At 40.1% G+C, this 13,776-nt stretch overlaps 2 protein-coding genes across 4 annotated transcripts; one reads left to right on the top strand and one right to left on the bottom strand.

Annotated features, from left to right (window-relative positions):
• The first annotated feature begins 38 nt into the window (after positions 1–38).
• On the top strand, positions 39–2,622 carry LOC103874221. Of its 2 annotated transcripts, none has more exons than XM_009152632.3 (5): positions 39–420; positions 639–1,502; positions 1,663–2,072; positions 2,165–2,234; positions 2,317–2,622. In XM_009152632.3, the coding sequence occupies exons 2-5, from the start codon at positions 739–741 to the stop codon at positions 2,378–2,380; spliced, it is 1,308 nt and encodes a 435-aa protein (XP_009150880.1). In that variant the 5' UTR covers positions 39–420; positions 639–738; the 3' UTR covers positions 2,381–2,622. The 2 variants fall into 2 exon arrangements, with proteins under 2 accessions (XP_009150880.1, XP_009150879.1); XM_009152631.3 differs by having other exon boundaries at positions 50–365.
• Positions 2,506–8,855, bottom strand: LOC103874223. 2 transcript variants are annotated; one of them, XM_009152633.3, is made up of 20 exons: positions 8,384–8,855; positions 7,909–7,971; positions 7,538–7,791; positions 7,344–7,443; positions 7,189–7,266; positions 6,977–7,036; positions 6,754–6,858; positions 6,409–6,519; positions 5,791–5,946; positions 5,571–5,710; positions 4,452–4,708; positions 4,239–4,369; positions 4,111–4,153; positions 3,930–4,021; positions 3,778–3,826; positions 3,610–3,680; positions 3,399–3,515; positions 3,145–3,245; positions 2,818–2,863; positions 2,506–2,716 (listed from the first exon to the last, which is right to left on the bottom strand). In XM_009152633.3, the coding sequence occupies exons 1-20, from the start codon at positions 8,531–8,533 to the stop codon at positions 2,666–2,668; spliced, it is 2,175 nt and encodes a 724-aa protein (XP_009150881.1). In that variant the 5' UTR covers positions 8,534–8,855; the 3' UTR covers positions 2,506–2,665. The 2 variants fall into 2 exon arrangements, with proteins under 2 accessions (XP_009150881.1, XP_033129503.1); XM_033273612.1 differs by having other exon boundaries at positions 7,538–7,784.
• Positions 8,856–13,776: the final 4,921 nt, after the last annotated feature.

The raw sequence follows: 13,776 nt of genomic DNA, 5'->3' as shown, positions 1-13,776 counted from the left end.
TGATCAACTTGCCACTTCGAGGTGTTTTGCAATTATAAAAGTTCCGGTAAGGTGTGTGCGGTATGAGTTCGGACTTGTACTATGGGCGGTAGAGGCCCACTAAAAGCCCGTTTTGTAGTCTTTCGGATGAATGAATCCATGGCCAATAGATACAAGTCTAATAATTAGGGGTGCCGACCAATCATCGAGGTGGAAATAATAAAAGAAGATCCCCAACGACAAAGGTCAGTTTCGTAATTAAATGCAAAACTTGCAGCCTTTCTCTCTCCTCGCCGACAAAATTCACCTATTGCTTTCCTTCTCCTCCGTCTCTATCTCTCCGATCACATTCGAACCGTGACTGCTCTCGATTTCGTTGGCCGTAGGTTAGTCCCCACCCTCTTCGTCCGCTTGCTTTAGCATCTAAACGCGCCGTCAAAGGTTTAGGTTTTCGTTTGTTTTCTCCGTTGCAGGTCTTAGCTTATGTATTGTTACTTGCGCTGCAGTCAATAATAATTGCCTTTTCATTGTCACTGTGTTGTTTGAGCTTTTAAAGGATTTGACTTTTTGCAACACCTGAAACTTTCTTTTCTGGATAGTACCTTTTTCAAAACCCTTTTTCAAAACTGGTTTTGAGTTTTTTTTTTCTTTTTTTGCAGTTTATTTGACATCGAAGTGAAAAACTTTTGAAGTAATCAATGTAATGGAAAGAGGGAGATGATCAGTTGCTGTGGGAGATAATAATAATACAATAGAAAGATGTCATGGATGAAAGGTAAATCATCTGGTTGGACTGCCTTTGATCTCAAGCAGAGACAGAAACAAGGTCTTGAAAGCGCCATTGAGGATGATCCTTTCCCGCCTGTTTCAACTAGTGTCAATCCACCACCCTTAGATGTCAGAGGGAAGCTGATCAGAAGAAAGCATGAGCCTTCTGAAAAGTCCTTCTCTTCATTGCTCTTACCTCCTTCGAAGTTTCCAGCATTGACAGAGAATAATAAGGATTGCAGAAGCCAAGAAAGCGGTGGAGGTTGCCGAAGCAAACCAAGCAGTTTGATTCCACCGGTGAACAGTCATGATTCGGCCTTTAGGAAGCTGAAGGATATGAACAGCTGGGCAGATGATAACTTGATAAGGGATATACTGTTATCCACTGAAGATAATTTTGAGATGGCCTTTGACTTTTTGCAAGGAATGCTTTCTACTGGTGATTCAGCAGACAAAGGTAACAATGATGTTCCAACTAATAGACAATCCGAACATAGAGTATCCGGGAGAACTGTTACAAGTTCGGTGAATATGTCTGCAAGGTCTACATATTATGAGAATGGTCACAAGTATGATCTGCAAGAGAATGGTGGAAGCTCGTTTCTGGTGAATGCATATGACAGTGAAAAAACACCTGATGATGTTTCTGATCTAGGTAGTATCATTCAGCGGCTTCAGTCCATCCCTATAGCACCTGAATGGGAAGAAGATGACCTCTACTTGACTCATCGAAAGGATGCACTGAAAATGATGAGGTATACAAAGGCTTCTCTACTCCTCTTTATGCTGATAGTTAATCTACCACTTGATTGCTTTTGTCTACCAAGTCCAGAGTTCATGTTTTGAATTTTGTTTTCAAACATAAAAGCAGTTTGGGCAGCTATTTGAAAAGCTATTCCTTTTATTTTTAAACAGATCCGCCTCAAACCATTCCAGAGTTGCCCAAAATGCTTTTATGAGAAATGATCATGCTTCTGCTAAGCATCATTCAGAGAAAGCAAGAGAGGATTGGTCAACAGCTCAGAAGCTAAATGCTGAGGCAGCCAATAAGATCTTAGGTATAACAAACAGGAATAACGACATATGGAAGTTGGACCTGCATGGTCTCCACGCAGCAGAAGCTGTTCAAGTGTTGCAAGAACGTTTGCAAAAAATCGAAGGTCAGTTCACAGTGAACCGTTCAGTATCACCAAATAGAGGTAGGTCAAAGAATGCAGCTCTGCGATCTCCGTCACAAGAGCCTTGTGCTAGATTAGATGTGGAAGGCCTGCAGCGTCATAGAGCTTCTTCCAGAGAACTAAGGAACTCATTGCAGGTTGTAACAGGTATGTCGATTTTCGATTGATGAAGTATCAAAGTTAACTGGTATTTCGAATTTTTTTTGTCTGTGACAGCGAAGTTCTTGCGTCCTTTGTAGGTATTGGAAAACACAGTCGCGGACATGCTTCACTTCCTCAAGCTGTGAAGACATTCTTAGAAGATAACAGGTGAAAAAGAAAAAACTCTCTTTTTCTTTATTTATGAGTTAGTATAAACAACTAGCTGAGTAATAGAATGTTGCTTTATCAGGTACTGGTTTGATGAGACAAGACCAGGTGTTATCACAGTGCGGCCTAAATTCAGACACAGCTGAATATATGTTACTTATATGTAACTTTCATTGTTGTTGTATCATATCACCTTAATAACTTATTATTCATCTTTGTAACGAAGCCGCTGTGGCTAATTGTTTAGTGTGATCAATCAGGTGGAAAAATATAATGTAATGTGACTGCAGGGCAGTGATAGTTGGAATGATCAAATGTAATGTTATAAACAAGGGACAAAGATTGTTTTTTTTTTCTCTCATGAATGAATTGTTTATGTAAGCTGTTATAAGCCAGAGCTCAAAATAATAAATTATATACGAAAAAAAATCTCATTTGTGAAACAAAAATCCTCTCCTCTTTCCCTTCTTTCGCTGTAGAGACTGCAAAATTAGCAAGTCAGAATATAATTGATCTTTGCTTGTATCTGCACAACTATGTCAGCTGCATTTTTGCAATGTAGTGAAAGAGAGAATGAATTTACCCTCATGTTAAATAATCTCAGGGTGAGTACTATTGTATCTCTTGAACTGCCAAATAAATAAGAATATCAATAGCTTCTAATGGGATATGAAACAGACATGGAATGAACAATAGGAACACACAAGACCCGACCACAGTGTGATTCTCTTTCCCTATTACTTGTTTGTCAAATACTACTGAGATTCATAGATTAATTTATCCCAATGAATCATATGACCAAGCATATGCTGATTGATCCGGATCAAGTTTATATAAGCTCACAACCCAATGGACCAACCATTTCTCAGGCTCATACTTTCTCTTTGTAAGAAGGTTAAGTTCTACTTACCAGCTAAGGTCTGCTGATCCATTGTCTACTCGCAAGGAATATTCACTACCATCAGAAGCAACTATAACAAATTCTTCAGGCTGCCCAAACGGAATTGTTACCTAGATAGATATCAGAAGAAGGATTTTACTTATTAGTTCAAAGCTCAGTGCGTTCCCCATTTATGTTAAACAAACCAAAGAAAAAGTCATTTAACATAACTGCACTTATTTTATGATAAGAAAGGACCGAAACAGAGAAGGCATAAGTCTTACAGCATTAGAAGATGAGAACTTTTCAGCAGCTATGATATCGTTATTAATACACTTGATACTGTAACCTTCTCTCTTTATAGACAACGTAGCTTCTTCCCATATATCTAGGAAACCAGTCTGTTCAAATTCACATGCATCTGATGTGTTAATCCAAGAAAAGCCAAAGAATACATAGCCCAAACATAGAAGTTCAAAAAGGAAAATGTTATACCGAAACAGAAACTTTGTATGAAGCATGACCACTATGAAGATTCTTCTCTATTTGGCTCTGCATCTCTGGATCTGTGAAAATAAAAGAAGATTATTGCTACCTATATTTATATGCCAAAAAATTATCATTCGGTTCTCCAAGAATGCTTCACAGTTAAGATACACTTACGGCAAGTTATCTTCCGATTTTCATTGGCAAAGACCTTGACAAGCTCCCCCTGAAATCAGAAAGTCTATATCAAGATTCTAAAAATATCACAATGCTTTCACAGAAAACAGTTACCCCCAAAAATAATCCTATTCATATACAAAGATATTAACCTTGCGGTTCCTGTCATCCAAAGGCTGAACTTCAATGGCAAGATATAAATCAACATCATCAGCAGTGACAAGATAATTTGGCTGCTTTGCTCCTGCATTTGAAAAGTTCGTATTTCCATATCAAGTTAAAAGAAAAAAAAAATAGAAAGGGAAACTTCAAGAATAAAAGATAGATGTATACCATCAATGTAATTAACAGATCCATCTTCTAGATGACATACCCACTGCAAATTGATGAAGAGAAAGATAGACTTAGATGCAAATCAACAACAATAAGAAAGCACTCCCTTCAGCTCTTACAGTACGTACCTCAAAGTTACAGCTTGTTGTTCCATTAACGGAGTAACCACAAGCCTGAAGCTCATGTCCAGGATAAGGTTCTCCTGAAATTTGAAGATCCTCTATAGCTGGTAACGGGCCATCAATATCATCATCCCCACCTGTAGACAGTGGTTCAAAATAAAGAGACATGTCAAAGGTCGTAATGGGATTAATAATATCCCATTATGATAAAACCATTACCCTCAGAAGGGGAGGACGATGGTTCTTCACGAACGGGGGACAAAATAGGAGAGTTTGAGGAGCTAGGAGCATCAAACGCAGGGACATATGGTTGATTTTTAGTATCTGACTGTCCCTCTGCCTCGTCCACAACTATCTTGCTAGGAGGCTCACGAAATTTGACATGCTTAGTTGGAGCTTCGTCTACTTGCTTCCAACCACTAGATTCATCTTCACTAGTACCTGCTTGCCGAGGCATCTCAAAGGCAGCTGATTGACTGGTACACATGAAACACAATTTATCAACTAACTATTCAACATCATCTGCAATGAATACAACCAGGAGAGCACTAAGAAACGTCATGAAGCTACAGGTTGTTCATATACTCATAACCGTATCCATAAAAAGTAAGAACAAAAAAATAAAAAGGATAGAGTTAATTGATCTATACAATGGCACCTAGTGACAGATCAAGTCATAAAACGATACAGAGAAAAGAACAGCACCTTATATAGCCAATGACTAATCTGATTCTTTTGAGAACTGAGATCATCATATGGCACAGAGGGGACATGAATTTAGAAAAACTAAGCACAGGAAAAAAAATCCTTTGAACAATCAACGTGCAGGAAGAGGGATATTAAGAATAGTTAGTTAGCCTATAACAAGGAAATTTCAGGGTCAACAGGAAAGACTCAAGCGTCAATAGTCAAGTTAAATCAAATAACTTGTCAGCGTGTTTTATGCGTCAAGACCCAACAATTAAAGTCAAGAGTCATCGCTAAAACTGAGTCAAATGACTTGTGTAAGACAATTTTAAGATTCAAGGGTCTATAACAAACAAAGAGGCAAGATGTCACAGACTTGTTCCTTCCTAACGATTCATGTGGCAGTAACTCCTTTTCTCCCTCCCGGGTAGCTAAGTCAGCCCTCCGGATTAGGCCCGGCCCTAAGAAAGAGGAAAGAAGCTAAATGTTTTGCTTGTAGTTATTTGGACGATTTGCAAGTGAAGGAACCCAACTAGGTGATCCATATATTCAATGCTCTACCAACTACATGTAAGGCTTCATGAACTATTGAATAGGTTCTCGCAGTTTGCATACAGTTTGGAACAAGAATCTTTGCAGTGACAAACTCACCCGTTCACCGGAGATGAAAACTTATTAGGACCATCAAGACGGTAACTCCCCATAGTTGAGCTACTTGGCTCATCTTGATGCCAGCGCTTTGAACCCCAGTCTGTGGCTGCTTGGTCATGGGAATATAGGGAATCCTTCGTCTGGTGGAAACAAAAGAAGTAATTTAAGACTCAGTTCATTCAAGTTTATGATAATATAACACTGAGGAATATGAACATACTGAGTGGGTTAACGCTACACCAGCTGCGCGAGATGGGGCCAAATGGGAATCATTTGAGTGGTTCACATCTGACTGCCAAGGTGCTAATTGATATTCTGACTCTTTTAACTTTGACTCAGTAAGAAGGAGCTTCTCTTGTAGATGCTTAAACAGAACCTGAAGACAAATAACCATACCTATAAATGTCATTCACTAATCAGTACTTTTAGCAGGATACAAAATGCAAGAATCACTATCAAAAATATTGACTTCCTATCCATGTTCTCTGCCTATCCAAGACTCCTCATATTTCTACGAGACAGCGAGTGCTTATGCTTCTTTATCCACTAAGTTCAAAACTTTGTCAGCCGCTCCGTTAATCAATGATAGGGTACCCAATAAATGCACTCAACTGGCCATTTGCATTACTAAAAACGATGCATTATTTCTAAATAAGCCGCTGAGAGGAAACAAAAGGCCATCAATAGTTTACTCATGAGGCCGTTTTATACTAAATATTTTCTGCATTTTGTTTTGGTTCTATGAATATCAGCGGATGTGAATTGGTTCTAGATTCCGACAGTTCTGATAAAGCCATAAAACATAGCAAGAAGCAGCATTTTAGAGGTTGGAACTGACCTTCACATTGCTAACAATAGACTGTGCATCAGAAACCTGTGGTTGTAGAGAATACTCTGATAGAAGAGGCAACAAGTACGATACAAATGTAGATCTCTCTTGCTGTGTAGCCTGGAAAAAAACAGAAAGGCATATTCTACTTCAATTAAACTAACCAGATCTAGTATAGTTATATGCACCAGTACCACTATGTAGTAGTCAAAAAATTTGATGACACTGAGATGCAAATCTTATTTTGCAAATTCAATAACTTTGAAATCTAGTAATAACTTGATGGAAACTGAAGATATTTCATGGTGCCCACCCAAAAAGGGTTACCAAAGATACAATAAAAGACGATAGTACCTGTAAGGCATATGTTAGGCGTATATTTTCCTCAATGATCTCTTGTCTGTAAGAGAGAGCTTTTGATGCAGCGTCAACAAGATCTTCTTGCTGTTGATCAAATGCCTGATTTACAAAAGCAAAGAAAAATATTTGAGCGCCACAAACAACTTCCAGAACTAAAAAGATTTAGTATGAGATGAATTAAACAGATAAGTAAATAGAAAAAGAAGGAAAGGCCAACCAGACGCATGTAGGCAATTCGCTTTTCCAGAACATATTTTTCATTGCGGATTTGAGCTTCCTAACAAAATACCTAAAATGTTAGTCAGATGATTTAGCAAAAACTAGAGAGGAACCATAAGCATCTATTATACTCCCAACTCAACCACAAATAAATCCCAAGGAACTACAAAAGCAAGTAACTTAAAGAGCCAATTGTCTAGCACGGCTCACCTTAACAGAACAGTCAGTAAGATATCTCCTCAATTGTAAAATTTCTTGCTCTTGTTCCTGGACCTTGTGAATGAGGTCCTGAATAAAAACAAAGTCAGAAAAATAAATATTCATTCGCAAGAAGAAAACCAAGATGTAGTAAGTGTGATGGAGACCTGCTTCCTAGCATTGCCCGAATCATTTACTTCACCAACTGGCATTACTCGATGAGTAGATGAATTTATAAGTGTGTCATGCGCTCCTTCCAACTGCGTCCTATCAGGAAGCGAATCTCGAGAATTAAACTTTGTGTTCATATAAATTCGGCTGAGCAAACAGGGAAGAGTGGTAGTTTTTTGAAATTCAGTACCTCATAGGAGATGATGAATAAAACTGAGAGGGACCAGCACCACCTATATATCCTCTGTCAATGCCATTAACCATATCTTCTTCGCCATTAGCATTCGCATGGGGGTGAATAACCATCGTGCGTGATGAATCAGCATCTGAAGCTTTGATCACATTCTGCTCCCAGTCAACTGGCTGGTGAACCAGGCGAGACACAGTAGTAGCATTTGAGTGATCTCCGATATTAGAAGTTTGGGGCAAGGATTGATCTGATTTCTAGGCAAGATAGCAAAACTAGCATGTAAATCACCACTATTAAGTGAAAAGATCCTCAAGATTGTACCAAATACTCGTCCATTAACCAGAAAAAGAATGCATATGCAATATACTTACATATTTAGCGAGTTCCAGAATACTTGTCTCAAGTTCAGCCTTTAAACGGCTATTCTCCTCCACCTGCTTAGAGCAAAAACACTATCTTAGATGACCAAAACACTCAGATGACAAACAAAAAACAATCCGTATAGGTTGTCTCATCTGCTAGTTGCAAATGATCCCTTAGTAAACTTATCAACCAGACTGGGATAGGCGGCATCTGTTTAGGCGTTCAAAAAAAAAAAGTCCTCTATAAGATGGTTAACCACCACCTAGCAATTTCTTGAACACTGGATCCAACCATCAACGTGTAGTAAGAGACTAAAGACGGATTCTACAATCTAGATTGCTTATTCATCATATAGGCATTCCCACAGCTAATTCTCTAACCCAACGCTAATAAATCAGATAAGCCATTCCAGGAATGGAGTGAATAATGAGTTCACAAATCGAATCAATTCCAAAACAGAGACAAAGACAAAAGAGACAAGACCTGCTGCTTGATGGTGGTTTCAGCAGCTTCAACAGCTTTGATGACCTGCAACAAGTTATCGTGTTTAAGGTTGTTTTCGGGCGAATCTTCAAAACCCACTTTGGAAAATGTATGGGTAAGTCCATCCTCATGGCCGTTCTCCATCCTCATCCCCCGAACACCTGACTAAATCCCCAATCAAACTAGACCAAAGGACTCTACTTTCCTCTCTCTCTCCTCTTCACTCACATGATCAGCCAATCTCACACGAAGAGAAAGAAAAAAAACCCACAACAGAAACCTCGAATCTCAAGCGTGTAGATTTGGAAGAAATGGCATGAATGCGAGCAAATGATAAGGAGGACGAATCTCGCAATCACGATATGGGATTGGAGCGAAAAGAATGAAACTTTCCTTCCTCTCGTCCTCGTCTTCTTCAATCAAATCTGTCTCTCTCTCTCAATCAGTTTTTTTTTTCTTTTTTTTTTTAATAAATTCGAGAACTGGTGAGTGTGCTGACATTGTCTTTCAAAATTATAACTACTATTCTTTAATTGTAAAATTAACATCCCCTACTAATTAATGATCATTGTATATTATTATTACGTATTATCTGTAAATAGAATTGATGATTTATATATATATATTTTGAATAAAGAAAAAGTTTGAATCTTTATTATTATCTGCGACCAATTGCTTTTACTTGATGTTGTTTACTTCTCCAACTGCTTTTCAAGTTAGGTTTTGATTATATAGTAAGATAGAAGTTTTTGGTTAGTGATACTTTGAAATCTGGAATCTCTGTGAAGTAGTATTCATTTTCGCTCCTCTGTGATGGAGAATGGTCCTTGTGTGTTGTCCTTTAGGGAAGGGAGTTCATAGAACATAAACACCTTCGTTGGATCACAATGCTGGTCATCTCGGTTGTTGTTATTATCCTCGTTAGCATCATCATCCATCAGTTGGATGATCTCTAAAGAGTTTGGTTGAGCTTGAGGTGACTTGTCGAGAACAGTCATATCTACTTCACTGATTGAGAGTCCTTGTTCTGTGTGATGTCATTTGCTGGAGGATCCGCTCCAGAATATCTCACTGCCATCTGCTTAACCATGAAAAGCAAACTAGCTCTAATCAGAGAACATGACTCAGTGATCCTATGATATGATATGGACTGTTAGTTACAAAGGATGGGGACGCACCTTCAGAAAGCAGTCAATGTTTGATGGTTTTCTCCATCATGGAGTGTTTCATAGATATGCTTATGAGTAACAAGGCAATGGGCCTCGAGAGAGTGGCCCAACAACATTCAGAAGCTAACAGTGAAGCCCGTCAAGATGAAGTGAAGAACAGGACAAAGCAGAGCAACGGCTCTGAAATGGTAAAGGAGAAGATGGCGACGTACAACAGATTTGATACCTTATCTAGACTGGTCCATGATGAGTCACCTGACAGGCTGTCAGTACAGGACTAGAGCTAGGGCATTTCACTAGGGCATTCTACGTTCAGTATATAAACAAACGTTCACTCTCATTGTAAATCATCCAAGTTTTATAAGAAAGTTATATACAGTAAAAGTCTCTTGTTCAAAGTTTTACATGGTATCAGAGCCATTGTAAGCTCTCACAGGCGTAGCAATGGCGGATCCTGTGTACCCGTTTCCAGGCAATGTACACATTCTGAGCTGTGTCACGTTGAAGCTCACAGATAGCAATTATTTGCTATGGAAGACCCAGATGGAGTCTCTCTTGTCCAGTCAAAAGCTCATCGGGTTTGTGAATGGAAGTGTCACATCTCCAGAGCCTACTCAACAGATCGAGAATGGCGGAGTCGTCACAACGGTCGCAAATCCAGTCTACGAGTCATGGTTCTGTTCTGATCAGCTGGTAAGGTCGTGGCTGTTCGGAACGTTGTCAGAAGAAGTTCTTGGGTCAGTTCACAGTCTCTCAACGTCTAGAGAGGTCTGGATGTCTCTCGCGGAGCACTTCAACAAGAGCTCTCTGGCCAGAGAGTTCTCGCTTAGAAGAAGCCTGCAACTTTTGTCCAAGAAAGAGAAGACGTTGAATGAATACAGTCGTGAGTTCAAAGGGATCTGTGACAAGCTGAGTTCAATTGGAAAACCAGTTGATGATTCCATGAAGATTTTTGGGTTTCTAAACGGTCTAAGTCGAGAGTATGATCCCATCACCACAGTGATACAGAGCTCGCTCTCCAAGTTCCCTCAACCCACATTCAACGATGTCATATCCGAAGTCCAAGCTTATGACAGCAAGCTCAAGTCCTACGATGAAGCCTCAGCTGCTGTCAACCCACACACGGCGTTTCAAACTCAACAAAGCTCCTACAATACAAATCCACCTCAATACAACCCCAACTTCAGAGGTCGTGGTCGCTTTAATCAAGGTAGAGGACGTGGAGGTTACTCAAGCAGAGGAAGAGGATTTTTTCAGCACCAACCACAACAACAGGGAGGAAACAACTCTCGTCCAGTTTGTCAGATATGTGGAAGAGTTGGTCACACAGCCATCAAATGCTACAATAGGTTCGACAATGCCTATCAAGCCGCAGAATCTCAACATGCCTATGCATCTCTCCAAGTTGCTGATCAGTCAGGAAAGGAATGGCATCCTGACTCGGGTGCTACAACACATGTCACTTCCTCTACAAACAACCTTCATACCGCTGAGACCTACAATGGAACTGATGCTGTGATGGTTGCTGATGGGACTTATCTCCCAATCAGTCACATTGGATCTGTCACGCTCTCTAACACCGCAGGTAACATTTCACTTAATGATGTGCTAGTCTGTCCTGAGATTCAGAAGTCACTACTATCTGTTTCTAAACTTTGTGATGATTATCCTTGCGGTGTATACTTTGATGCGTCTAAAGTTTGTGTGATTGATCTGAAAACTCAGAGGGTAGTGTCAAAGGGTCCTCGTCGTAATGGCTTATATGTGTTGAAGAGTCAAGAAGTAGTTGCTATGTATTCAAATCGACAGTGTGGAGCTGATGCAGAAGTTTGGCACCAAAGACTTGGACACTCCAACAACAAGATTCTTCAACATCTCAAGATTAACAAGGAGATAACAGTGAATAAGAGCAGCATCAACCCTATTTGTGAGCCTTGTCAGATAGGGAAATCGTCTAGACTTCAGTTTTTTTCTTCAGATTCTCGTGTGTTGCATCCTCTAGATAGAATTCATTGTGATTTTTGGGGTCCTGCTCCAGTTGTATCAAACCAAGGATTCAAATACTATGTTATTTTCGTGGATGACTTCTCTAGATACACCTGGTTCTACCCCCTACAAGCTAAATCAGACTTCTTTGCAGTGTTTAAAGTGTTTCAAAGACTAGTTGAGAATGAGTTCAGTACAAAGATAAAAGTGTTTCAAAGTGATGGTGGTGGTGAATTTATGAACAACGCACTCAAACAACACTTCGCTGAGACTGGAATCAAACACCTCGTCTCCTGTCCATATACCCCGCAACAAAACGGCACTGCGGAAAGGAAACACAGACATCTAGTGGAGCTTGGGTTAACAATGCTCTTTCACAGTCATGTTCCATTGAAACACTGGGTAGAAGCCTTCTTCTCGTCCGTTTACATTGGAAACAGACTACCAAGCTCAGTTCTCCAAGACAAGAGTCCATACGAAGTGTTGAAGAAAAAGAAACCTGAGTACTCTTCTCTGCGAGTGTTTGGAAGTGCGCGTTATCCATGTTTACGACCTCAGACAGAAAACAAGTTTGATCCGAGAAGTTTACAGTGTGTCTTTCTTGGATACAATTCTCAGTACAAGGGTTACAGATGTCTTCATCCTCCAAGTGGAAAAGTTTACATAAGCAGGCATGTGATATTTGATGAAGCTTCATTCCCGTTTAAACATCAGTACAAACACCTGATTCCTCACTACAAGACTCCGCTGATGCAGGCGTGGCAATCGTTTCCATTGAGTGATCAGTCATCAGGGGAAAGAATCACAAGGTTCTTCACTCCTGCGTTGCCACACACTCCTCAGGGGGCTCAACAAGCAGAACCAGAAATAGAAGTACAACAGCAACCACCACCTCAACAGCAACCGCCACCTCCAGCTGCTCCTAATGTGAACCCTCCTGTAGACAACACTCACACCATGACTACTAGAGCTAAAGCTGGGATTCACAAACCAAACTCAAGATATGTTCTGCTTGCTTCTAAATTCTCCACCAAAGAACCTACTACGATTGCTGAAGCTATGGCTCATCCTGGTTGGAGAAATGCAGTCATGGAAGAGATAGAAAGAATACACATGCTACACACATGGACTCTTGTACCAAGAACCAAAAAGATGAATGTAATTGGATCACAGTGGATGTGTAAAACGAAACTAAAACCAATTGGTGATGTTGATAAGTTGAAGGTGAGACTTGTAGGCAAAGGGAACCACCAAGAAGAAGGACTAGATTACCTGGAGACGTTCAGTCCAGTCGTCAGGACTGCAACGATAAGAATAGTGCTGAATGTTGCTGTGCAAAAAGGCTGGAATCTGAAGCAATTGGATGTCTCTAACGCGTTCCTTCACGGAGAACTCAAAGAACCAGTCTACATGACTCAACCTCTGGGATTCGTGGATGCAGAGAGACCAGACTACGTATGCAAACTCACGAAGGCTCTATACGGTCTAAAACAAGCTCCGAGAGCTTGGTTCGATACATTCAGCGCCTTCCTCATTGAATTTGGCTTCATCTGTAACAAGTCAGATCCATCTCTCTTCATCTACAAGAGTCAAGGGAAAACCATGGTGTTGCTTCTGTATGTTGATGATATTCTCCTGACGGCGGAAGATGAAAGTCTGATGGAGACTCTGCTTCAAAAGCTTAACAAAAGGTTCATGATGAAAGATCTCGGATTCCCTTCATACTTTCTGGGCATTGAAATAGAGAAAACATCTGATGGGTTGTTCCTTCATCAGTCGGCATATGCAGATGATGTTCTTCACCAAGCAAGCATGTCTACATGCAATCCCATGCCCACACCTTTGCCTACAACCCTGATACTCTTGAAGATGAAGCATTCCCGGAACCAACTTACTTCCGGAGCATTGCAGGTAAACTACAGTATCTCACCATATCAAGACCTGACATACAGTTTGCATTAAACTTTGTATGCCAAAGAATGCATGCTCCAACTATAGGAGACTTTGGTCTACTTAAGAGAATCTTGAGATATGTAAAGGGAACGGTGAAGATGGGGATGCTTATACGCAAAGAATCTGATCTAGTACTCACTGCTTATTGCGACAGTGACTGGTCTGGATGCAGAGAAACAAGAAAATCTACAACGGGACTTTGCACTCTACTAGGACCAAATCTGATATCTTGGTCTGCGCGACGTCAAGACACTGTCTCTGGTTCGTCTACTGAAGCTGAATACA

This window comes from Brassica rapa, chromosome A06 (genome assembly GCF_000309985.2).
Source record: "Brassica rapa cultivar Chiifu-401-42 chromosome A06, CAAS_Brap_v3.01, whole genome shotgun sequence".
NCBI lineage: Eukaryota > Viridiplantae > Streptophyta > Magnoliopsida > Brassicales > Brassicaceae > Brassica > Brassica rapa.
This window is presented reverse-complemented; position numbering and strand designations above follow the sequence as displayed.